General features: G+C 51.2%; 1 protein-coding gene and 7 non-coding genes across 8 annotated transcripts; 1 reads left to right on the forward strand and 7 right to left on the reverse strand.

The window, feature by feature from the left end:
* Positions 1–71: 71 nt before the first annotated feature.
* On the reverse strand, positions 72–190 carry LOC146766614 (5S ribosomal RNA). The gene has a single exon (XR_014957452.1). It is a non-coding gene; the product is annotated as a 5S ribosomal RNA (ribosomal RNA).
* A 268-nt stretch (positions 191–458) lies between these two features.
* On the reverse strand, positions 459–577 carry LOC144246902 (5S ribosomal RNA). The gene has a single exon (XR_013340634.1). It is a non-coding gene; the product is annotated as a 5S ribosomal RNA (ribosomal RNA).
* Positions 578–863: 286 nt separating this feature from the next.
* Positions 864–982, reverse strand: LOC144246903 (5S ribosomal RNA). The gene has a single exon (XR_013340635.1). It is a non-coding gene; the product is annotated as a 5S ribosomal RNA (ribosomal RNA).
* A 322-nt stretch (positions 983–1304) lies between these two features.
* Positions 1305–1423, reverse strand: LOC144246870 (5S ribosomal RNA). Its single transcript, XR_013340601.2, has one exon. It is a non-coding gene; the product is annotated as a 5S ribosomal RNA (ribosomal RNA).
* Positions 1424–1709: 286 nt separating this feature from the next.
* LOC144246838 (5S ribosomal RNA) lies at positions 1710–1828 on the reverse strand. The gene has a single exon (XR_013340569.2). It is a non-coding gene; the product is annotated as a 5S ribosomal RNA (ribosomal RNA).
* Positions 1829–2167: 339 nt separating this feature from the next.
* Positions 2168–2286, reverse strand: LOC144246904 (5S ribosomal RNA). The gene has a single exon (XR_013340636.1). It is a non-coding gene; the product is annotated as a 5S ribosomal RNA (ribosomal RNA).
* A 286-nt stretch (positions 2287–2572) lies between these two features.
* LOC144246834 (5S ribosomal RNA) lies at positions 2573–2691 on the reverse strand. Its single transcript, XR_013340565.2, has one exon. It is a non-coding gene; the product is annotated as a 5S ribosomal RNA (ribosomal RNA).
* Positions 2692–8389: 5698 nt separating this feature from the next.
* On the forward strand, positions 8390–25050 carry EFHD1 (EF-hand domain family member D1). Its single transcript, XM_021544354.3, has 4 exons — positions 8390–8747; positions 16167–16314; positions 22022–22156; positions 23440–25050. Exons 1-4 carry the CDS (start codon positions 8452–8454, stop codon positions 23572–23574), a joined length of 714 nt encoding a protein of 237 aa, XP_021400029.1. The 5' UTR covers positions 8390–8451; the 3' UTR covers positions 23575–25050.
* The last annotated feature ends 384 nt before the right edge of the window (positions 25051–25434 follow it).

The raw sequence follows: 25434 nt of genomic DNA on the forward strand, positions 1-25434 counted from the left end.
CTTCCCTCGTCCCCCTCGCCACGGCTGCCCGAGCAAAAGCGTGCAGCAGCTGCCCAGCACGCAGCAAAAGAAGCCTACAGCACCCGGTATTCCCAGGCGGTCTCCCATCCAAGTACTAACCGGGCCCGACCCTGCTTAGCTTCCGAGATCAGACGAGATCGGGCGCTCTCAGGGTGGTATGGCCGTAGGCACCTGACAATCCCTCAGCACCAGGCTCGACCACAACACATCACCCTCCATGGAAGCCCCACCATGTCACAGAGGCTCCACATGGCCCTCAGGACAGCCCCTGCCCGCAACGGGATCAGGACACTGACTGACCCACAACACGCACACAAGGCAAAAAAGGCACACAAGGCAAAAAAGGCACACAAGGCACACCTGGCCCTTCCCTCGTCCCCCTCGCCACGGCTGCCCGAGAAAAAGCGTGCAGCAGCTGCCCAGCACGCAGCAAAAGAAGCCTACAGCACCCGGTATTCCCAGGCGGTCTCCCATCCAAGTACTAACCGGGCCCGACCCTGCTTAGCTTCCGAGATCAGACGAGATCGGGCGCTCTCAGGGTGGTATGGCCGTAGGCACCTGACAATCCCTCAGCACCGGCCTCGACCACAACACATCTCCCTCCATGGAAGCCCCACCATGTCACAGAGGCTCCTCACGGCCCTCAGGACAGCCCCTGCCCATGACTGCACCGAGAGACTGACTGACCCACAACACACCCACAAGGCAAAAAAGGCACACAGGGCAAAAAAGGCACACAAGGCAAAAAAGGCACACAAGGCACACCTGCCCCTTCCCTCGTCCCCCTCACCACGACTACCCGAGGAAAAGCGTGCAGCAGCTGCCCAGCACGCAGCAAAAGAAGCCTACAGCACCCGGTATTCCCAGGCGGTCTCCCATCCAAGTACTAACCGGGCCCGACCCTGCTTAGCTTCCGAGATCAGACGAGATCGGGCGCTCTCAGGGTGGTATGGCCGTAGGCACCTGACAATCCCTCAGCACCAGCCTCAACCACAACACATCACCCTCCATGGAAGCCCCACCATGTCACAGAGGCTCCACACGGCCCTCAGGACAGCCCCTGCCCATGACTGCACCGAGAGACTGACTGACCCACAACACGCACACAAGGTAAGAAAGGCACACAAGGCAAAAAAGGCACACAAGGCAAAAATGGCACACAAGGCAAAAAAGGCACACAAGGCAAAAATGGCACACAAGGCACACCTGCCCCTTCCCTCGTCCCCCTCACCACGACTACCCGAGGAAAAGCGTGCAGCAGCTGCCCAGCACGCAGCAAAAGAAGCCTACAGCACCCGGTATTCCCAGGCGGTCTCCCATCCAAGTACTAACCGGGCCCGACCCTGCTTAGCTTCCGAGATCAGACGAGATCGGGCGCTCTCAGGGTGGTATGGCCGTAGGCACCTGACAATCCCTCAGCACCGGCCTCGACCACAACACATCTCCCTCCATGGAAGCCCCACCATGTCACAGAGGCTCCACACGGCCCTCAGGACAGCCCCTGCCCATGACTGCACCGAGAGACTGACTGACCCACAACACACCCACAAGGCAAAAAAGGCACACAGGGCAAAAAAGGCACACAAGGCAAAAAAGGCACACAAGGCACACCTGCCCCTTCCCTCGTCCCCCTCACCACGACTACCCGAGGAAAAGCGTGCAGCAGCTGCCCAGCACGCAGCAAAAGAAGCCTACAGCACCCGGTATTCCCAGGCGGTCTCCCATCCAAGTACTAACCGGGCCCGACCCTGCTTAGCTTCCGAGATCAGACGAGATCGGGCGCTCTCAGGGTGGTATGGCCGTAGGCACCTGACAATCCCTCAGCACCGGCCTCGACCACAACACATCACCCTCCATGGAAGACCCACCATGTCACAGAGGCTCCTCACGGTCATTAGGACCGCGATGCCCACAACGGGATCAGGACACTGACTGACCCACAACACACCCACAAGGCAAAAAAGGCACACAGGGCAAAAAAGGCACACAAGGCAAAAAAGGCACACAAGGCAAAAACGGCACACAAGGCAAAAAAGGCACACAAGGCAAAAAAGGCACACAAGGCACACCTGCCCCTTCCCTCGTCCCCCTTGCCACGGCTGCCCGAGCAAAAACGTGCAGCAGCTGCCCAGCACGCAGCAAAAGAAGCCTACAGCACCCGGTATTCCCAGGCGGTCTCCCATCCAAGTACTAACCGGGCCCGACCCTGCTTAGCTTCCGAGATCAGACGAGATCGGGCGCTCTCAGGGTGGTATGGCCGTAGGCACCTGACAATTTCCCAGCACCAGGCTCGACCACAACACATCACCCTCCATGGAAGACCCACCATGTCACAGAGGCTCCTCACGGCCCTCAGGACAGCCCCTGCCCATGACTGCAGCGAGAGACTGACTGACCCACAACACACCCACAAGGCAAAAAAGGCACACAAGGCAAAAACGGCACACAAGGCAAAAAAGGCACACAAGGCACACCTGGCCCTTCCCTCGTCCCCCTCGCCACGGCTGCCCGAGCAAAAGCGTGCAGCAGCTGCCCAGCACGCAGCAAAAGAAGCCTACAGCACCCGGTATTCCCAGGCGGTCTCCCATCCAAGTACTAACCGGGCCCGACCCTGCTTAGCTTCCGAGATCAGACGAGATCGGGCGCTCTCAGGGTGGTATGGCCGTAGGCACCTGACAATCCCTCAGCACCGGCCTCGACCACAACACATCACCCTCCATGGAAGACCCACCATGTCACAGAGGCTCCTCACGGCCCTCAGGACAGCCCCTGCCCGCAACGGGATCAGGACACTGACTGACCCACAACACACCCACAAGGCAAAAAAGGCACACAAGGCAAAAACGGCACACAAGGCAAAAACGGCACACAAGGCACACCTGCCCCTTCCCTCGTCCCCCTCGCCACGGCTGCCCGAGCAAAAGCATGCAGCAGCTGCCCAGCACGCAGCAAAAGAAGCCTACAGCACCCGGTATTCCCAGGCGGTCTCCCATCCAAGTACTAACCATGCCGATGCTCTTTATGTTGTGAGACTTCATTGCCTTTCATGAATTGCTTCTGTAGTCGTAGTCTTAGTGTAATGTGAGCTATGTTTTTGTTTTCCTGGTCACCGTTCCGAACGTACTGAGGAGTCTAATGTCGCTTTTCCGTGTCTGAGGGCCATGCTCCGTGCAGCCCCCGTGCAGCGCCGTCGGGGAGCTCCGCGGGCCGGGCGGCGCCGCGCTGGCTGCGTTTGGTGGGAACAGGGTGTGTTCCGAGTGGGAGAATGCATTGGGGGACGTGCTGTCCGCCGGCCGCCACTGGCCGATCCACTGCCTGCCGCCTGTTGGGATTGGTGGCTCTTGACATCCCCAGCTGACATTGCCCTCCCCTGTCTCCGAGTCCCTACCCCAGCTCTGCAGACTCTGCTCCCGTCCTACAGGCCGTATCCCGCCCCTACAGGCCCGACCCTAGCCCTACAGACCCTATCCCGGCTCACAGTCCCTATTACACCCACAAGACCTTCCCCCGCCCACTGTCCCTGCCTTGGCCTAGAGTCTTTATTCTGGGCCACAATTCCTCCCCCAGCCCACAGACTGTACCCTAGACCACAGCCCATATTCTAGCCCCACAGTGCGAATTCCAACCCTACAATCACTATCCTAGCCCTACAGTTAGTGTCCCAACCCTACAGTGATTTCACCTGCAGTCCTATAGTCACTATCCCAACATCTCCAGTCCCACACTCCATCTCTGTATGTTCCCACTTCTTCCAGGTGAAGCTGCTTCTTCTTGTTGTGGAAGGATCTCCAGTTTTGTTCCAGATGTGTGATGTTTCAACTCCAACTCTAGAATTCGTATTCCAAACCCAGCCTGAAAAATTTATTTTTCCAGTTCTAGCTCCACAGTTGCTATCCCAGTCCTATAGTGATTTCAGCTCCATCCCTGAAGTTGCATTGTGGCCCAACAATCCCTGTACCAGCCCTACAGTCGTTATCCCACCCTGCAGTCATTTCAGCTCCATCCTTTTATTTCTCTGCCAGCTCCACTGCTTCAGCTTCAGTTCCTGCATCTTCCCACCACTTCCATATGAAGCTGCTTTATGCATCAGGGCTGGATCTTCTTTTCACATCCAGCTCTCTCATGCTTCAGTCCAGCTCTAGCATTGACATTCCAGCTCCAGCCTGTCACAGGTGGGAGTAGTAACTTCAGACAAAGTTTATTTAAGAAGCCCTCCCATTGTGTCACAAGGTGTAGAAAAGTATTCCCTTGCTTTCTAAAATCCTCAGAGAGAGGAGCCTGAGGCAGCTGGATCCAATCCCAGCCCCAGACTTTGCCAACAATTCAAGTTTTACAACTTTGTCCCACAGGTTTTAATGACAATGAATCAGATATATTTTTTTTAAAGAATGGATTATTTATTATGATAAATAATCAGACAAAAATAATCAGAATTATTTACTACACACTATAAAAGATAGAACTATTATACTACAAGATAGGATAGCGCATTATATCACAGCAATATTGAAGCAATTATATTAAAGCTAACAAAAAGAAACCATTATTAGAGACTGATGTAACTCATCCATACCAATGACTGTGGACAAATCTCTTTCTTCTAACCTTTAGGAGTATCCTTGGTGACTATCCCTAAAACCCAATGGAAGAATCTTCACATTCTCCAAGGAGGAATATATTACTAGAACCTACTACACGGAAAGTGGACTACACTTTTATAGCATCAATGAGGTGACCACCAGTGATATGCCTACAAGTCAGTTTAGCAGTTTATCTGCCAAATCTTTGTCTTGTTATCAGCAGGTTGAGTTGAGGCTAATCTGCCAGATTGAGATAGTGTGCCAAATTTTTAGCACGATTCAACACCAGAAACCAATGCACATGATCCCCTCTCAGCTCACTGTTGGTAGCTTGCAAAATAGGGCATTGTTTGAATTGTTTGACCACTTTTCAGGGCTAAGCATCCTGTTATACAGCCCTACAGTCCCTATCCCAGCCCCAGCCCCAGCCCCACAGTGATTCTACCCTCAGACAGATGGGATTTATCAAGCTCCAGAGTTTTCATTGCTTCATATCAGTTTGGGTCTGGATTTAGCCCCAGGGGCTTCAATATATCCTCTGGCCTCACAGCAACATCCCTATAATTTTTATTTTAAAAACATCATATATCTGGTAATAGGATAAAATAAAAATATGACAATGCAACAGTATAAATAAATCTTAATACAACTAGAATAATGTAAAACTAAGAGAATAAATAAGAAAATAGACTCAGTAGAAAATGAACGTGGATCTACACCCAAACTGATGTGAAGCAAAGGAAATGAAGAGGCTGGAGGTGGATAAATCCCATGGGGAAGGGGATGGAGCTGAAGTTTGGGAGCTGCCAGGGCAGGTTCCAGCCCTCCCAGCAATGGCACCACCCACAAACTGGGAGTGGGGGTCTCAGGGCTGATCCTGAGGCTCAGAGCCAGCCCAGGGGCACCTTCTGGGGTGTGGAACCAGGAACCGAGCTGCTCTTTCCAGCACCTACTGCTGGCTGAGGGGCCTGTGTGCAGGTGGGGTGCAGGGCAAGGTGTGGGGTGCAGGGCAAGGTGTGTGCTGCAGGCCAGGGCTCATTTGCCCCCAAAGTCGGGGCCCCATTGGGATGAGCTTGGCAGCTCATAGAGATATTTAAGTGATGACAGCTACGGACTCATTGCCTTGTCAACAGCACAGGAACAAAGTGACAACCAGGAGCAGCTTTTAGCCAGAGGTAGTGGAAAGCTGAGGACCTGGAACTGAGGCAGCAGAGCTGGTGGTTACATAGAGAATGTGAAGCTTAGGGTGAAACCACTGTGGGGCTAGATAGGGGCTGTGGGGCTGGGATAGGTACTGTAAGGCTGGAGCTGGAATATGGGTTCTAGAACTGAAGCTGAAGGATCAGAGAGCTGAAGCTGAAATGAAGATTCTGCCCTGATCCAGGAACAGCTTCGCACGGCAGCATCAGGTGGAGCAGAAACATCAGAGCTGGTGGAGCTTGTGGGGCTGGAACAGGAATTGTTAGCATTCGGGAACACACATAATCATAGGATATGATTATATGCAGGTGCTTTTATTAAGAGCTCTGGGAGTCAGGGGTACAGACCCAAATCTGACTCCGACATGGCTTTCAAGCTGAACATATTTTATATTCTATCGTTACATAACTCACATATTAATTATTAAACTTATATTGCTCTATTGTATACATTGACATGAGTTTCTCGTGATCTTTCTTAGGTCACTGACCACATTTTTTCATTATTATTCTTATGATTAAACAGTAATTATATTTAATTACTAAACAATCATCACATCTAACAAGTATATCAATTATCATGTACTAGCTACATAGTGCAGTTCTAGCAAGTACGAGTTCTCCATGTGCTTAGGGTGTTTATTTTTCTAGGGCCTACTAAGCTTATTTTTCCTTTTAACCCTTAATCCCCATGATTTTCAAACCCTTATACTATTAGAATCACTGTAAGGCTGGGATAGGATTGTGTGCCTATGATAGTAATTATGGGGTCAGGATAGCAATGTTAGGGATGGAGCTGGAATCACTATAGGGAAGGGAAGGGAAGGGAAGGGAAGGGAAGGGAAGGGAAGGGAAGGGAAGGGAAGGGAAGGGAAGGGAAGGGAAGGGAAGGGAAGGGAAGGGAAGGGAAGGGAAGGGAAGGGAAGGGAAGGGAAGGGAAGGGAAGGGCATGCAAATCCCTGCATTACCTTGCTTACCATTCATAGCCTCTCATATCCCTCCTCCCTCGCGGTCGTCTCCCACCCACAGCTGTAGCCTAGAGCTCTATTTCCACCAGATGGCAGCCTGGCTTTGCAGTTGGTGATTTCACCCTCAGCTACTCTTTCCTGGACACCCTGCAGGCACAGAAGCGCCATGTGTTGCTGGGCTCGTTGTTCTTCAGGGAAGCCAGTGACCCAGGCAGAGCTCCCCGCTCTCCTCCCCTTTCCTCTCTGGTGGAAGGAACGTCTCTCCATCACAGACGTGGTACCGCGTGAGGCCAATGCGGTGTGAGCATAGCACATGCCACCCCTTCCACACAGCAGCCCGCTTTCAGCCAGTCCTGGTGTGATATGCCTGCAGTGGCCTTCCTGTGTCACATGTTGTGGTGAACCTGCAGCCGTCTTGACCCTCCCGACCCTCGCTGGGACAGCCTAGAGCTGCCCAGGCAGTATGTAGGGGCAGGGTGGCTGCAAATGGCCTCATCAGTCATTTTCTGAGTAGGTTTGGTGGGAAAGAGCTTATCCAAGAGGGTCAGCTGCAGGTCACCACATCAGAGAACTGCTTACTACCTGCCCGGGGGTGTCAAGCAGCCACATAACACACTGGGACCAGCTCCCCGTGACGCACAGGCTCGGCACGCGGGAGCCATAAGCAGGCGGCATGTCCGAGCCGGTTCTTTTCTCTCCCCCTCCTTCCCGGTGGGTAAATCCCATCAGCCGCCACCCTAAACCACCCCACGCCAGCTCTAATACCATCTCAGGTACGCCATCCTGCTCACATCAGCCAGGCGAGGGATTGACGGTCCTGGGCGGGACACCCCTGCAAGAGCCGGGGGAACATTGGGCACTGTCCTGGGAAGAGGGGCAGGGTGGTGGGAAGAGGCCGCCTGCTGCCCATGTTCTCTGGGGAAGGAGAGGGAATCCAGGCCTGAGCGGAGCTTTGTCCTGGGCTAATTTTAGACCAAGGAGGTAAGAGAAGGGAGGCGCATAGAGGGGCTTAAGGGGTCCCTCTGCCCTGGTGCGGGGCAAGCCGGATCTCCGTTGTCCCTTCAAGGGCCTGGTGAGCCGACGGGGTCCTGCTGCTCTCCCCGAGCGCGGGGAGCTCCCGGTCGGGTTCGGAGCACGTCTCGCCCCACGGAATGGAGCAGAGCAGGCAGCGTTGTGGGGTGTACGTGGCGTGTGCATCCCAGCGCCAGTGCAGGGCCCTGCCGTGGGGTGCAGGGGGCACCTGGGGAGGACCCTATCGATTGAAGGATGCGTCGGAGAGTGACCATGGAGTGGGGATTCCCTGCATGAGGATGTGGGGAGACAGCCTGTGTGGGTCATCTATATGGGAGGTTGGCTGCTGTGTGGGAGAACATACATGTCAGAGGTCAGCCTGGGGGATACAGGCGCACCACATGCGCGGCGTACCTCCGCATTCAGTGGCGACAATTCTCACGGCGCCCCTCTTTCCCTCCACCCCCCTTCCTCCGCCTCTTTCCCCCCGTCCCGCCGCGCCTCCTTAAGTGCCCGCCCCGTCCCGGCCTCCCTCCGCCCCGTCCCGCCCCGTCCCGCCCCGCTCCCTCCAAGTGAGGGAATAAAGTTGCGCACCGGGGCGGGCGGTCCTGGCTGGAGCGGAGCCGGGCCGAGGGGGGCGGCGGTGCGGCTCGCCGGCGGGAGCGCCGGGCCATGGCCTCGCAGGAGCTGGCGCAGAAGCTGCAGCGGCGGCTGCAGCTGGAGGAGAGCGGGGCAGTGGCGGAGGGAGAGGCAGAGGCGGTCAAGGGCGCGGCGGCGGCCGAGGAGGTGGAAGAGCGGAGCTGCTTGACGGCCAGTGCGGGCGCAGAGCTGAGCGCTAAGCTGTGCCGGCGGCAGGACATAAACGAGGGCGCGGCGCAGCCCCGGCGGGCCGCTGTCTTCAACCCCTACACCGAGTTCAAGGAGTTCAGCCGCCGGCAGATCAAGGACATGGAGCGCATGTTCCGCCTGTGAGTGGGGTGGGAGCGGGGCGGGGGGCTTGCTGCCCGGCCCGTGGGCTTGGGGGCCGGGGCTCTGTTTTCCCCCGCAGCCCCTCCCGGCGCCGGCCCCCGGGGGCACATCTGGAGAAGGGCTGCCCGCTCTCGGCGGCACGCTCGCGTTTCTCCGCGGTTTTGCGGTCGGGCTGGAGGAAGCCGCGGCGCGTTCGCAGCGCCATCTGATCCCCAGATTGCCCCCGTGCTTTGCCGCGGGGGGCTCGTAGAGTTTGCCTGGGGCTCAGACCTGCGTTTAACTCACGGCCTCTGCTCTGTCTGGGATTGGGACAGTGGCTGTTTCTGGTGGCACCCAGGAGCTATGGCTTTGCGGAACGCTCTGGGTGGGATGGGGAGAGAACACAGTCTTCTGCTCCACACCCTGGGGTACCAAGTAGGTCTGTGTCCCGGGGCCCGGCAGAGGCACTGGACATTTGCCCGAAACAACTGCGACCCTGAGCACCCCTAGCACTCCTGCTGGCTCTGCCTGGCAGTGTCCTAGCTCCACGGAAAGTCCTGCCTGCTGGGCTTGGTGGCTTGGTGCTCCTTCCCGTTCACCCAAGCAAAGATTGAGCACAGCTTCCTCTTGCTACCCCCTTTGTGGGGGCTGGCATAGGATTCTCCTCCCAGCAGGAAGGTTTGTGTTGAAGTCAAGCTGCTGCCAGCAACAGGGAGAGCTGCTTCTGTAAGCAGAAAGGCTTGGCCTTCCCTGGGACCATGATCCTGCCCTGTCCTCTCCTCCAGACCCTGTCCTGGCTCCTGCAGTTAGGCTGTGTCTGGGTACCTTTGTCTGCACTCAGTTTTCCCTCCAGCACCACAGACCTGTCGACTCCTGGGGACCAGTGTCCTCCCAGCCCCACAACAGGCTGCCAGGGGGTGGGAGGGAGCTGCTGCCAGGCAGGAGATGGGACTGTAGAACAAGGTGTGAAGATGTACTTCACCTTATGGAGGTGACTGAAGTGAGATTTGTGACTTGTTGGATCACTGTCCTCCTAACTGAAAGCTTGGGCACCCTGGATTGTTGTGAGGCGATCAAGAGCTGGTTGAATGCTGTCAGCTCCCAGCACTGCGGGGTGTTGCCTGTCCCAGCCAGGCTGTTGCCACAGGAAACCATGCGATGGGCTTTTGTGAGCTTACTGGAGTTTGGAGTTCTTTGTTGCACAGGCAGTGTTGTGTTGGCAGCTGGTGCAGGAAGCGAGGTGGTCTAGGCAGGACTGTTGCTCCACTCACTCCTGTGTCCCTTTTCACTGTGCTTAAAGGGAATCCCACTCTATGGAATGCTGAGACATAGTGCTTGTGAGGACTGGAGGACAAACAATGCAGGCAAGGCCCAAAAGCTGTGTGAGCCTGGACTGGGCAGTGGCACTGCCTCAATAGAAAATAGGAAAGAAATGGGGGTGGTTTTGGGAAATAAAAAGTGGAAGAGATGAATTGCAGCCTAATTTTTCAACAATGAGCTCATTAAATACTAGCCTTGTAAGCAGGAAAAGCTAGGCTTTGCAGTTGAATGCTAATCAGCTGGTCAATGTAGCTGGAAAGCATTGCATACTCTGTGAGAACTGCTGATGCCAAAGTGGGGAGAAGTTGGGCTGCATGCTCCCCTGTTGTGTTTTTCGGACAGGCAGCCAGAAAACTGTGTCCTGGTGTTCACTGTTACAGGCACCTGAGGTTTTCAGTGGCAGAGGATCTGGTCTTTGGTCCATCTGCTGCCAGTGACCTGTTTCAACTATTGGCTGACATCACATGCTCCATGAGGAGAGACAATGTTCCCCTTAATTCCTGTCAGTCAGATCTTGAGTTAATGTGATTAAGGCTTTAATTCTCTCTATGGCTTATTGGCCCTGGCCACCACAACTCAGGGTGGCCTTTCTTACATCCCTCTCTCAAAGGTTCATTTTTTTCCTTTAGTATCTTTTCATTGCCACAGGATGCCAGGTTTCCACTATGAAACTTCCTATCCAAAAAAATGTTTCTTATCAGTTTAGTGGGACTTTTAAATCTCTAGTTCAGACTAAATTTGAACCTGTGGTTCTGTGCATGATGTGGGCTGGGTCATGGTGCTCCAGCTGAAAAGATGTCCTGGTGATAGCGGCTACCCTGAATGCCTGTCAGGGCATCCCATGGTATGGATAGTGGCTTTGACTGCCAGGGTGGGAGCAGAGAACTCGTCTGAAAGTGGGACTTCCCAAAATATAGTGCTCCATCCAGTGCTGTGTGCTGCTTGCTATGCCAAGAGCATCCTTCCAGAGCAGAAATAATGTTCTTTGCTCTGGCTGCCACAGTTGGGCTCACTTTTCCCCCCTCTCTTGTCCAAGCCTCCTCTTGTCAGCATCTCTCCTTTTTGGCCCCAGTCCACTGGAGATAGGGTGCAGGTATTTGGTGGAGTGCTGGGTGCAGGTGGCTCTCAGGGTGGGTATTTTTTTTGGCAGAAACCAGGAAGTCTGTGGCTCAGGCTAATTATAATGTGACCTAATTAGCTTGCCTATTCTGACAGTATGTGAGGACTGTGATAACCACGATAACCTTTTTTTCCTGAGTTGTCAAAGTGAACTCTCAGGGCCTCTGGAGTCTCAGAGCTCCCCTTGGTGCCATCTTTGTCCAGGAAAATGGCAGAGGGGAGTGTGAAAGCCAGGCAGTGAGGCTCTGCCTGGCAGGAAGGACGTTTATAAGAAATGTAATGGAGAGGAAAACAGACAGCAGCTTCATCTGTGGGGCATGAGGGAGTGGAGAAATTCCAGTCTTGCTATTGCTTTTTATATCTAGGGAATTTCATGTGTTGCCCACACATTGCATAAGTGCCTTGCTGGTGGGAGAGGCTGTGATGTCCCCTTGCCCTCCTGGAGCCACTTAGGAGCCCCTTTGCCAGGTGCACCAGCCTCATCTGACATGCTGCAGCAGACCTGCTCTCTCCAGAGCTGCTGTGTGCCGTATGTGACCGGCTGCCTCTGGTCTGTGACTGGCTGTCTGGGGACTTCCAGTGGGCAGGGAGCTTATTCCCATGGGGACTCAGCCTGGGCCTGCAGATTTTGCCCAGCATCTTGGAGAAGATCTTAGAGAAGGAGACTCTCATCTTGCCCTCATGTCCCTCCAAGAGCAGGAGACTGGTCTGCCTGGGCTGGGGAGGATGAAGCTGCTTATGGCCAAGGAGCCTGTTCCTGTCCACACCCTGGTATGGGGAGGAATTGTTTCCAAAGCTCTTGGCAATGGAATAGACTATTCCATTTGGAATGGAACACCAATGATCACATCTAGTTCAACTGCCTGATTGCTTCAGGGTTGACCAAAAGTTAAGCCCTGTTATTAAGGGCATTGTCTAAATGTCTCTCAAACCTTGACAGGCTTGGGGCACTGACCACCTTTCTACAGAGCCTGTTCCAGGGTCTGACAACCCTCTCAGGCTGAAAAAAGGCTTCCTCAGGTCCAGTCTGATCCTCCTCTGAGGCAGTTTTGAACCATTCCCATTTATCCTATCACTGGATATCAGGGAGCAGAGATTAGCACCACCTTTTCCATGTAAGGTGAAACACAATGCTCAGAGGGAGTAAGTGCTACTTAGGATTTGAAATATTTAAAAGGAGATTATTACTTTAGCACCATTATTCCAACTGCTTTATTTCAAAGCCTCACTTAGGCCACTGCAGCATACAGGAACTGCAGATCAAAATACAGGTGCTCATAGTGTGTGAAGCAAGGTAAGGTGCAGCAAAACATGTACAGGGAGGGCAGGTTCTCATTCCAGTTTTTCTCAAGAAATGTGAATGTTTAGAAACTGCTCTTTGATCCTTCAGCATCTGTAATTTCTCATTCAATTGTCATTTTTTTGTTAAATGGCGTTTTAGAGGCAGGTGGAAGGTGACTGCAGAGTCACTATAGGCAATTCAGTCCTTGGCATCTCCTTTTTCCTCCCTTCCTGGTCCCTCTTTCTTCTGCTATGTAAACCCCCAGCACCTGTGGAACACCAGTGCAATGTTTATACTTGGGCAGTAATTGTGTGTAACAGACTTTGTGCTCTTAATCAGGGCTGTTCAGCAAGTATTCCCTCCTTCTTCCAATTTTCTCCTGCTTTCCTCTCCCAGTGCTTCAGCAGCTGGGACACTCTGCAGTCTGGGTGGAAGCGAGCCAGCATGGGAATCTGGGTGCATCCTTGTTGCAGCAGATTTTGGCAGCCACTGCTGTGTCTCATTTGCTGCCAGGAACGCTGCTGTGGCAGCAGTGTGGCAAAGCTTTATCACAGCAGCCACGGCACCTGTACCTGCCTGCAGCATCCCAGCTGTTACAGGTGGGATCTGCTGTAGCCATGGCACTGACCTGCTGCTGGAGTGGCCTTGCTGTGACATGAGATGTCTGTGCCTGTTGGCATAATTCCTCCCTGTCTGTAATGCCTGCACATCACCCAGGTGAGGCTTGGCTCATGCCCCAGGGAGCTTTGAGTCTGAAGGAAGCAAAGCTCTGGTGTCACAACACCAGCAGGACAGTGAGTGATGGCAGGGCTCACCAGGCACCCGAGTGTTGCGTGCTCTTGCCGTGCCACTCCTGGAGTTCAGGTTGGGATGGTTCCCCCAGATGCTGAGGTGTGTTTAATTTGCCCTGGTGCCAGCTCTTCTGTGAAGGTGATGGCTGTCTATCACCAGGATGCGGGCAGCTGTGTGTGAGAGGCGTCCAAGGCTGTCTGAGCCCAGGGCCCTGAAAGGGGGCTCCCAAAAGGCAGACAGGGGAGTTTTATGATCTCTTGAAAGGCAAACTGTGGGGTCTTTGGTAGGGCTGAGGTGTGCTGAGAGCATCAGCTGATCAGCAAGTTGCAGTCTGCATTGTGCCCCATAGTGTTGAATGCCTGTGGTCTGTTGGGGGTGGGTGGTGGGGAATGAATAGTGCTGTTTCTTGTCCCATGTAAATATGCGTCTCCCTAAATAGTCTGGCTGTACTGCAGCTGGGTGGCTGTACCCAGGTCCTAAAATAGTTTGGCTGTTTTAGGAGGCGAGGGGGCAGGGAGGGAATGTAGCAGTTTGCAGGGTGCTCCCATTGGGTTTCAGTCGCCCTCTGTCTGGCTGTCCCTGAGTGCAGGGGACTGGTAACCTGATTTCTGGGTGCTTCTCAGCACCAGCTGTACTCATGCTCAACACCCATTGTGTGGCTGGTACAGAGTGCTGCTCAGCCAGGCCTGCTGTTGGCAAGACCCCATTTCTCACAATCCTGGCTTTGTCCTGCCTCTCTGCAGAGATGAGCCCTGAAGCTGTGCCCCACGCTTAACCCTTTCAGGGCAGTGTACTGGCCCCTGGGCCAGTATTTACCTGCGGGTAGTGTCCATAACAGGAGGGTGAGATGAGCACAGTAGGCACAGGCTAGGCTTGTGCCCTACATCTGCCTTCATCTCTGTTACACAGAGCTTCAGTGTGGGGCTGGGCAGTGTCCCAACCCCAGATGAACAGCCCTTGGAGGGGACCTTGCTATTACTTTGCTTCTGCATCCAGCCAAAGGTTAGCATGAGCCTGCTGGGCCCCCAAAAAAATGCAACCCAGGTGCCTTTCTGCCATTGCATATTTTGCTGCTGTGTCTAATCGAAGGCACTGCATCTCCAACAGTAACAGCTCTGCACCCTTTCTCCCAAACCTGAAAGAAAAGCAAATTGACAATTAAATATTGCACTTGCTATGCTTCTGTGATGTCTTGGAAGTGCATCTCAGTGCTGGGTTGGGTAATGCTGTGAATGTGCTTTAATTAACTGACACCTTCCTTGCTGTGAAGAATCTGCTGCACTTCTTCCCTGTGACATCCTGGGTCTGAGACCTGGTTTATGCTCTGATGGAGGTTTCTTTCCTAGTTTTTCAGAAGGCCATCCGCATGGTGGGCTTATAGGTTTGCTGGTTTCAAAGAATGCAGGCAGCTTGGTAACAGGGGCCCCCTAGTCTGGCAGTTATATCTCTGTCTTTGTGAGTCTCTTAGTCTTGTACTCTTGGAAACTAAGAGCCATAAAGAGTATCAGAAATAGTTGTGCGGGTGGTGGGACTCTGGAAAGTCATGGAGGCCACCCTAGTTTGAGGGAGAAGGATGGTGTGGTTGTGTTCACGAAGGTAGGGGCAGAGATCTCGGCTTCAGCTCTGCCTTGTGCTGCTCAAGCCTGTATGCAGTTTGGGGCTGGTGGCTTTGTTTGTGCCTTCCTTTGCCACAGCTTCCTCTGTGGCTGTGAGGTTTTTCAGCTGGAAAGGGCTTTCTTCCAGGGTAACCACAACTGTGCAGATCTGTCTGGGATGGCTACAGCCCTTATTTCTTTGGAAGAGAGCTAACAGTCAATGAAAGATGATGGGTGGGAGGATTTGACTGGCTCCTGCCCACTGGAAAGCCTTCCGTACTGTGCTTAGAGTTTCCTTCAGGGTTGAGATGGTGGCAGGGGGGGCAGTGGCAGGCTGTATGCCAAGGCTAAGCCCAGCTTGGGAGACCCTGCCCTGTCCTCTCCTGTGAAGCCCTAGCTCTGTGCTGAACCTTGATGGCAGGACCAGGACGAAAGAGGGCTGTTGACTGGCTGATAAGAGAGCATTCCTCTCTGCAGCTTTTGGACTTTGAAAGCCGGTGATAGCCCCGGTGGGTGTGAAGAGCCGGTCGCTGGATGGGCCGGATGCTTTAGCCACACCCACAGCAGATGTTGGGAGGAGTTGGTGCACAGTCCCAGGCTGGGCACAGCAGATCACTCGCTGCCTCCCCAACCCTAAAGCTCTCCTCCCCTTGCTCGGGTGCTTGTAGTCCTTTGTGCTCCATGGGGAACTGGTTTCCCCTGCCAGCCTGGCCCTGTGGTGCAGCCCTGGTACCACATCCCTGGCTAGGATTGCAGTGTTCCCCTGGGACTGTCTTTCTGCTCTGCCTGGGGACACAGAATAAACAGCTGTCCTGAAGTGCAGGTGTTGTAGTCGTGCTTGTTGTAGTTCAAAAGCGTTATGGAGAGAGATCTTAATAGCTAGAGGGGGAGAGTTCTGCTTAGAGAGAAAGATTGCTTTCTGCCAAGAGGTTCTGCTTGGTCTGTGTTCCTTTGAAAGTAGCAGGAAACCTGGAAGCAGCTGACTCTGCATGCCTTTGCCTCATCATGTTGGTGCATGGTGTAAGCTGCATGCAAGTTGCCTTTGTGCTGGACAGGCATGTGGTGAAATGGAAATCCCACTGAGATAACCTGAGTTCCTGTGTGCTCCTTCTGTGTGGGTTGTTTGGTCTGAGCTCCCCTGAGTACTTCTCTCTTCGGTGAGACAGCTCTGAAAGTTGACAGCTACTTCCCTGAGCTTAATATAACTCAGCACTGGCCATGTCGTGCAGCTTTGAACCACACAGTGACTTTATCCATGTGCATGGTTCCTCTTCTGGGGAGATGAGTATGGGGATGATGATGGTTTACCCTTTCCTCTTTGCACCCTGCAGGTATGACTCGGGACGGGATGGATATATCGACTTGATGGAGCTGAAGCTCATGATGGAAAAGCTGGGAGCCCCACAGACCCACCTGGGGCTGAAGAACATGATCAAGGAGGTGGATGAAGACTTTGATGGGAAGCTCAGCTTCCGTGAGGTGAGGGTGGCATAGCAGCAGTATGGCTGTGGGGTTGAAGGAGGAGGCAGCTGGGCTGTAGGTAGCCCTCTCCCCTCTGTGTTCTTCCAGTGGTGGGGTGCAGTGGAGAAGACTGAGCTTCCCCATGCTAAGGGTGCAAGGCACTGTTAACCTCCATCTCCACGTGGCAGTCATGGTACCTGATGCCAAAGCTCTCCAACCTCCCTGCTTGCTTTGGGAGCACATTTGAGCCCTGTTGCAGCTGCTGGGAGTGCTCACTGTTGTAGCTGGAGGGAGTTAGGTCCCTTGAGTTTCCAGGTCTCATTGCTTGGCTCCTGTGGTACAGCAGCTGAGGCCTCATTTCAGGTGCAGTGCAGGAGCTCTGCTTGGAGCAGCTCATCTCATGGGATGCAAAAGGCTCTCTACTAGTTTCTACTGGGACCCTCTCTGCATCATGTAGTGAACAGTAATGGCAAGCTTTATGAGGGGTGGTCACCTCCCTGCAGTAAGGAATAAATGTGTGGATGCAGCAGTTTGGTACTGCATGCTGGCTCAGCAGGGACACAGCTCAAACAGGTCTGCCTATTATCACTGTATTGTGACAGCTGGGAGGACAAGCCAGGATCCTCTGCCAGGCAGAGGAAGAGAGGAAATTTGAGCAGTGACCTGCATGCACTCAGGGGTACCCAAATCATCTCAGCAGGAAGGGGGAACCCAAGGACCAAAAGCTCCTGTTGCATCATCTCCTCACACTTTGATAGCTGGCTCGGTCACAAGCAAATTTCACACTGTGGCTTTCTGAAGTAACCCATAGCCCCTCAGGTAGCAAGAGGAGGGGCAGCACTGCTTATGTCCTGCACTGGTTTTGAGGGCTGTGCTGCTTCCTTCTGTCCTCTGGGATGCCTGCGGTGGGCCCTGAGCTGTTGGGCTCCCTAGTTTCTGCAGGCATGATGTTCTCACCAAGCCTCTTCCAGGCTAGGGCTCAGAATATCAAGCTCTCCATTGTGGAAGTTTGAGGGCTTTGGCAGTGCTGGGGCACTGACTGCACTGGTTTGGGCATGAGGGGTTGCTGTCACTTATAGAGCTGCTGAACCATCTCTCTGTGCTGGCACATAACACCATCTTCCTCTGCTTTCGTGCCCCAAGGACTTTTTTGCATTTATTTCACTGCAAGAGGGCAGCACAAAAAGACAGAGGCCAAAGACTTGGGTTTTGAGACAGGGGGAAGGATATGCAAATCTGGGAACTGAGAACCTGCCCCAAGTTCCCTGCTGCCTGGTCAGAGGTGAACTGGAGGTAGCAAAGAATCTAGTGGAGCAGGAAGAACACCATGCCCATGGCCCCAGGTCTCTGATTGCCAAATCACTTCATAGGCTGAAGAGCCCTCTGTGTGCGTTCTGGGCCACCCTTCATTCCAGGTGGGGACAGCCTCCAGGCTTGCTGCAGGGGCTCTCTCCCATGGAAGAGAAATGCCTTTATCCTCAAGGCCCTGAAAGATACTATGATGTCCTAGCATCAGTGGTATGGCATAAGTAGCCGAGCAGCTCCTCTTCTGCTGCCAATTGTTTGGAGTACAGCCTCTTTCAGGGGTGCCTGTGCTGCCAGCCCCTGGCATGTGGCACACAGCAGCTGGTGCTGTTTAAGTGTTGTGCCAGAAGGGGAAACAATGGTCATGCAACTGCAAGCTTGAGGCCCGTGGGTTGGAATGACGGAGCATCACTGGCAGAGCTCTGGGGACAAATTACACAGCAGCTTTGGCAGACACACAAAGCTTCCTGTGGTAGAGAGGAGCTTCTTGCCTTGTTGCAGGTGTGACCTGTCCAGCTGCTGTGTTCAGGCAGAGGGCTGACAGGGAAGCAGGTTCCCTGGTGGGTCATGGCCTGTCCCATTCCGCTTCTCACTGGTAGTGACAAGCAGGCTTGGTGACCAAGATGACTTGGGTCATTCAGATAATACCAGGAGAAACCTGCTTTAAATGAGTGTCTGAACTCAGCAGGGTGCATCTATAGTACTGGAGGGCTCCTCTCTGCCTATCCAGAGAATACCAAGTCCCGGCATACCTGTGTGAATGTATTCTTCTTGTGGCCTGGCCAGAGAATTGGTAGGGGCTTCTTTCACTTGCAATAGATTACCTTTTTCTACTGCCTTGAGTAGTGTCCTCCCATCCCAGATAAGCTATTGCCTGGCAAGCAGACTGCTGCTGAACCACAGGCCCTGTTAGGAAAGCTGCCTTCTACCATTGACCTTTGAATGTCCACCAATACATTAACAATTAACTGTACAAGACTCCTGCTGTGAGTCAAGCAATGACATTTAGGCTTAAAATGATTAGGTATAGTGGGGAGAAAAAACCCCACACCTGTGACTGTCTAGTTCCATCATTACCACAGGAAACTGGAGTTAATTGCTGTGGTAGTAATGTGTAATTGGAGCTGCTACCTAGAACCCACAGAAATCCACCCAGTGCCCTCTATTCCCTCACCAGCTGAAATGTTGACTCATATGATGTGTTTGGTACCAGGGTTGGTGCAAACCACATCCTTACATAGTGCTGCTTTTCTGGCAAGCTGTTGCAAGGCTGCTGCTGCCTGTCAGTCCCACACCTTTTGTTGCATGATGCCCAGCCTGACTCTGTGGCATGGGTCTTGGATCATGAAGGATGTGAGAGCAGATACAATTTACCAGGTTAGTGGGTTGGAAAGTGTGGGTCATGTTGTCCTCTTTAAGAGCAGAGCTTTGAAAGGTACTTACCTTCATTATTCACTTGTATGTTGACATTTCCTTGAGACTTAGCTGCACATGGTGTATCCTGGGCCCAGCAAGGGTGTTACACAGACTGGTAATGGGAGCTGAATGCAGATTTCTGGTGTTCTCTAGTTAGTAAGAACTAATACCTCAAGGTGAGGTGGGCTGCAGGCTGTGTGCTGGAGTGATTGCTGCTGAGTTCCTGTGGGAACCAGCATGATGTCCCATAGTGCACCTTGCTGGATCCTTGGAACGGACATGATGCTCTGTCCACCCTAAGCTGTGTCTTAGTCCCAAGTTTCCTTTAACTCAGCCTGTTCTTTGTGGCCACAGCAGCCTATATTCTTCCAGACAATTGCTGTGCCATCCTTTAGTTTCAGGATGATTCATGCTCACTTGTACTCATGACCCAGTCCCTCCCCAGGTGACAGCTGTATCAGACCTCAGGATTGTGCTGCCTCCACTGCTCTTTTCCAATGCCAGGAAGTGGGACTTTCAGGGTGGAGCAGGAGGAAGCATGACTAATTCCAGCCTAGCTGCCAGCCCTCTGTGTCACAGTGCCTGATGGTGGCAAAAGGGGAACTAGCCAGAGCCCAGTGGATTTGAGGAGAGGGAGATGATGTCTTGAAGAGGATTTGGTTTCTTTCCAAAATAAACCATTTATTTCTTACATGAAAACCAATGAACTATTTATTTGGTTTGTTTCTTATGTGTGTATATTGGGTTTGCCTGGCCAGGATTTCATAGCAGGGGTCTACAAGGAGTGGCTTCTGTGAGAAGCTGTTAGACTCTTCCCCCGTGTCTGTGAAATCAAAGCCCATTGACTAAGGTGAGCCAATCTGGAATGATAGTAATGCCTCTGTGATAACATATATAAGAAGAAGAACATATATAATTACCTCTTGTGCAGAGGTAATTATGGCCAGAGAAGAGTGACAGTATGTGAGAGGAACAGCTTTGCAGACACCTGGGTCAGTGGAGAGGGAGGGACAGGAGGTGACCCAGGTGCTGGAGCTGAGGTTCCCCTGCAGGCCGTGGTGCAGACTGTGGTGAAACAGGCTGACCTCCTGCAGACCATGGAGGTCCATGGGAATGCAGAAATCCACCTGCAGCCCATGGAGGGATACCCGTGCCAGAGCAGGTGGTTGTCTGAAAGGAAGATGTGAACCCATGGGAAGGAATCCCATGCTGAGGCAGGCTCCTGGCAGAGACCTGCAGACCTGTGGATAGAGGAGTTTGTGCTGGAGCAGGGGAAGGACTCTTCTCTCTGCACAGTGGCAGGAACAGCCTGTGAAGAACTGACCATAACCCCCATTCCCTATCTCCCTGTGCCGCTGGAGACAGGAGGTAGAGCTGGCAAGGAGAGAGGGGTGAGGGGAGGGTGTCTAAGATTTATTTTATTTCTCATTATTCTGCTCTAAATGGTAATAAATTCAATTAATATCCCCAAATTGAGTTTTTTTTGCCTATGACAGTATTTTGGTGAATAATCTCTCCATGGCCTTAGAACTCATGAACTTTTGTTATATTTTCTTTCCCCTATCCAGATGAGAAGGGGAGTGATAGAGTGGCTTTGGTAGTCTGGCATCCAGCCAGGGTCAGCCAACTACTATGTGTTTGGAGAAAGAAAGATTCCTTTGCCAAGGCCAGCCTTCTTTCTTCTTGCCCTGTGCTGAGCACTCACAGGTTAAGAGGCTGTTGCATGGAGCAGTGCCTGGTGAGTGAGAGGGCGGCCAGCGCTGCTGTCATCTCCACACCCTTCCTCATGGGAGGCCTACCCAAACTCTTGTATTTCCACCAGCTTCTGTGAGCAACTTGAAGTAGGGCTCTCCATGTGAATGCCGGGACTCTGCTGCCCTCCTCTGGGGCAGCTCGAGCTCTCGGTAGGAAACATCAGACTCCCCAGCCTGGCAGTCTGAGGAGCATAGCACTAGAGGTATTTGACGTTCCTGTGCAAAAGGATTTGAGGGCAGTCCTACCTGGTATATGCAGCCCTCTGGCTGAAGTGCTGCATTGGCACAGCTTTGTTGCTTTGTGCTTCTTTTGTACCTGAGTGGCTTGTCCTTGTGTCTGTTCTCTCTGCACTGTTCCAAGCACAGAGACACCTCCTGGGGTCACCAAGAATAGCAGGGAGTTACAGGACCTCTGCAAGTACACCTAGAGCTTCCACATCTTAACCTGGAGTTTGGTTGGCAGGTAGATAGTGGCGCAGAGGTCTTTATTTTTAAGCAGGCTGGTTTTCTTCCTTCTGTTAAAACGAAAAGAAGAATTACGTTTTTGTGGAATGAGATACAACTTTTTTGTTTGTTTCCCTTTGCAATTCGCTTCCCAGTACACACTTTGCTGTAGTGATGATTCTGGATTTGTTAAATGGCTATGGTCCAGTGCAGGACAGAAGTTTCACACCAACTTGCTCTGTGGACACTTGTTCAACCCTCTGTCACAAAGGCGTGCACCTGGGCTGCTGTTCTCTCTAAAAGGACTGCACTAATGTTTTGTTTCTGGGAGCCTGAGGTGAACCAGAGCTGTGTTTGCCCTTGCTTGACAATGTGCTTCCATTGTCATGGGATGTGACCTGAGTCCCTAGAATACTGGGGAAGCTGGCAGAGGGCTTGTGAATATACCATTAGGGTGTGGGGACATAAAGAGCTATATCTGAGCCTGGCCAGTGCTTGTACTGGGCAGGTGCAGAAGTGGCCTCCTTCCTCTGCCCACATAGCAGCCCAGCCTTGGTAGGAACTGTGCTTTACCAGGGCTCTGATTCCTGTGAAACCTTCTTTTCCTCTGAAATACCTACTGCTTTTAGTCTGTAACCGGCTGTGTACTGGAGCACAAGCTCCTTGCTGCCACTTGGTTTAGAGAGACCTGGTTTCCTTTGCTCTGAAATGTGAATTCCATCCCTCCCCAGGTGATTGTGCTGTTTGTATTTTAAGTTGTTTGAGCCTCAGTGAAAAACCTGAATGTTTCCTCTCTGCCTTGCTAGTTCCTGCTGATTTTCCATAAAGCTGCAGCTGGGGAACTCGAGGAGGACAGTGGCCTGTTGACTCTTGCGAAGCTCTCGGAGATAGATGTATCCATTGAGGGAGTCAAAGGAGCCAAGAACTTCTTTGAAGCTAAGGTATGGTGTGGCGCAGAGGAATATGAAAAAACTCAGCTGTAGCTGAGTTTCCTTTCAAATTTTGTTGGACTCTAGAGTCTTTCTGTGGCTCAGTCAACACACCAGAGCAATGTAATTCACAGTCTGTGTTCTGGATCTTATCCTGGTAGAACTGACTGGCTGACCTATGTCCCTGTGGCTGGAACTAGGTTGTCGCTCTGTTCTTTTAAAAGCTTTAAAGTTCTTCTAAAAGTTTTGTATACCTTCTGATGTTTACATATTTCTACTAGAGTTTCTCACACACTGTCATGTAAATAACAATTTTACATTCTTTTTTGTAAGAAGAGAGAATTGATAGACTGTTAGTTTGACCAGTGTAATTGGAGAGATAGCAATTCCATCCTCCAGTCCACTGTCACTTTTAGAATTCTATATATTATGAAGTCAGAAATAAACTCTCTCTTTTCTCTCTTTTACATGTAGCGTAAATGTGGGAATTATTTTGTGTCATAGTACACTAGGTGGCTGACCTCTTTTAAAAAGTGTCCTGAAAAATGAATGCAATAGAGTTTTCCCATTTTGCAAAACCTCCCTCAACCAGAACACTCTGAGTTCAGTGGTGAACGGAGTGCTTTGGAGTGTAGGATTTCAGATATCTCTTTCTCTGTAACCTTTGGAATCAAAATAATTCTGCAGGGTCCTGGGGTTGGCAGAAAGAGCTGTACACCATCTGAAGCTGACAAAGCACCCTTTCTGAAAGCTCTCTTGGAGAGAAAATAATCCTGCTTGTTTATATAAGAAGTTTTTTCCCAAGAGCCTAACACAGCTATTGCACAGCAGATGTACTGAGATGAAAGCTGGAAAAATAGCCAGCAAGTAAACAATGTCTCTTTGATCTGCAGATTATCCATGGTGTAGTATGATGTTCCCAGATTTGGCTGTGATTCAGAGTGTATTCTGCAGTAGTTTCTCCCACTGCATACTCACAACCTATGTCCTGCTGCCTGGTTACAGAAATAATGCACGTGACCCAGTACTGATGGCCTTGTTTTGGTCACTTGTTAGTGACTTACTAGTAAGTGACCTTTCTTCTGTTGATGTTAAAAGAAGATAACAGGTATTGTGTGTAAATATCCTAGCATTGCAGTGTAATTAATACTTGAGCTGTCCAGGCAGAGGATCCCAGCAAGCACTGGGAGGTGCAGCAAGCAGTTCTGTGTTGCTCATCTGGGAGTAGTTCAGGCTTTGGCTCTCCCTCTGATGCAAGGCCTGACACTTGTTTATTTTCTCTCTGTCTCATAAAGGCTCAAGCTCTCTCCTCAGCCAGTAAGTTTGAAGCAGAGATAAAAGCTGAGCAGGATGAGCGAAAGCGGGAAGAGGAGGAAAGGAAGCACCGCCGAGCGGCTTTCAGGGAGTTAAAGTCTGCATTTACCCAGTAACCAACCAGCCAGTATGCACTCTGAAATTGCACACAACTTGGTACGTTTCCCAGATCAGGGCTCTGCTTGGACGGAACTGCTTGGATCCTGCCTAAAACTCATCACAGCTTTGCTAGCCTTTCTTTCTGGAAGATCCTCCTGAGCTCCTAAGGGCACAGCTCTTGCAGTTACTATGCAGTTATAATGATGTGAATAGTAGGGTCTGTTTGCTCTGAATTGTTATGAGCACATGACCCTAAAACAGAAACAACAGGTAGCAAATCATGGGTGAGCCTTGACAAGCATCATGTTTGCCTACTTCATTCTTTCCTATACATCCTTTTTCTCTTAATTCTATATTAATTCATTCCTTTCTTACAGGCAAGTAATGAGGTCTTGTGTAAATCAGGGTGTACAAAGTACAGTTTGACTTCTGTATGTTTGTACTGCTGTTGGGTGTTCTCACCCTTTTCTTATTCCTCAAAGCCCCGTGCCACAGGCACCATGAAAACACTGTGAAGAAAGAAAGATAATTACTAGGAACATGGATCAAATTCGCTATAATTTCCTGTAGCATTTTCTGCCACCCAGCATGTTGAAGAGTCTTCCAGTTTCTCTTCTCTGAAGTGCCATAGTAACAAACCCCTCAGTCAGAGGTGAGATTCCCCAAGACTTCAAAGGGAAGAAGCTGGCTCTCTTAAACAAGGAATAGAAAACTGAATTGCCTGACCATTTATCTTCTTTCACATTCCATCACATTTAGTGTACTGTACAGCTTCACTGTTGTTCTCCAGGCTTAGGCAGCTCTATCTGTTTTTAGGGGAGTTATCAGCTGGACAGTGCAATTGGATGGCACACTGGGGTTTCCTATTTGGAAATTTGCTCATAGCCTGAATCATGAAGGTGACATTGTTTGATTTCATTAGAGGCACAACAGAGGACACCAGCAGAGCATACTGAGAAACCCCTGCTCAGAGAGCAGGGAGGTGAGCACATGTAACTGAACTGAATTTTGAGGGCTTGCATTATACTATTAGCCATTTTTTCTTGGAAACATGGGAAACTTGCCCACAAATGTTGAGATGCCCAGTGCTTGTCTAGATATAAACACTGTTGGTCATGGCAGGGGAACTTCCCTCAGAGACCTCTCTCAAGACATGGATTTGCTGAAATTCATGGCAAAATGTTAATTTTTTTTTCCCAGAAAGAAACTCACCAGTCATCTTTTCACTTGTCTGTTTTGCTTCTTAAACTGTGAGCACTAAACTGTGAGCATGGAATAATAAATAGAAAAACCTCTACTCTTTAATGTCAGGTAAAGAATTGCTAAACGATTAAACTGTGTATATATCTTCACAGATTATATTTTATAAATCACGCTTTTGTAGCTAAATATTTATAATTAAATGTTTTTATACTTTACAAAAAAGCAGATAATTTCATCTTCAATTATTTCTCCTGTTGCAGAAATGTAAAAATAAAGCATTGTTATCTCCAGTCTTGTTTGTGGCTTATTTCAGGTCTTTGAATATAGCATTTTTCACAAATTTTATAGTAATCCCCAAAGCTCAGCATCCTGACTTGGATGAGTGGGGGAAGTGTTCAGCCCCTTCTTGATAACACTTCCTCTTTTGCATAGCAGTTCTGGTGTAAAAAGCCTTAATGTTTGCATTCCCTCAGAAAGGCACATGGCTGTGTAAATACTTGAAATACTGCCTACTGCTAAATGTTGACATCTGAAGGTTGTCAGCCTTTCCTTATCTTAAAATAACCTGTCTCAGCCCCTGTAGTGCCCCAGCTGGGAGCTGGCAGGTTACTTCAGCTGGAATTCCCTTTGCATTTCCTGCTTCTGCCTTTATTAAGGGAGAAAAAAGAAAAATA

The sequence above is a fragment of the Lonchura striata genome, chromosome 9 (genome assembly GCF_050655825.1).
Source record: "Lonchura striata isolate lonStrDom1 chromosome 9, ASM5065582v1, whole genome shotgun sequence".
NCBI lineage: Eukaryota > Metazoa > Chordata > Aves > Passeriformes > Estrildidae > Lonchura > Lonchura striata.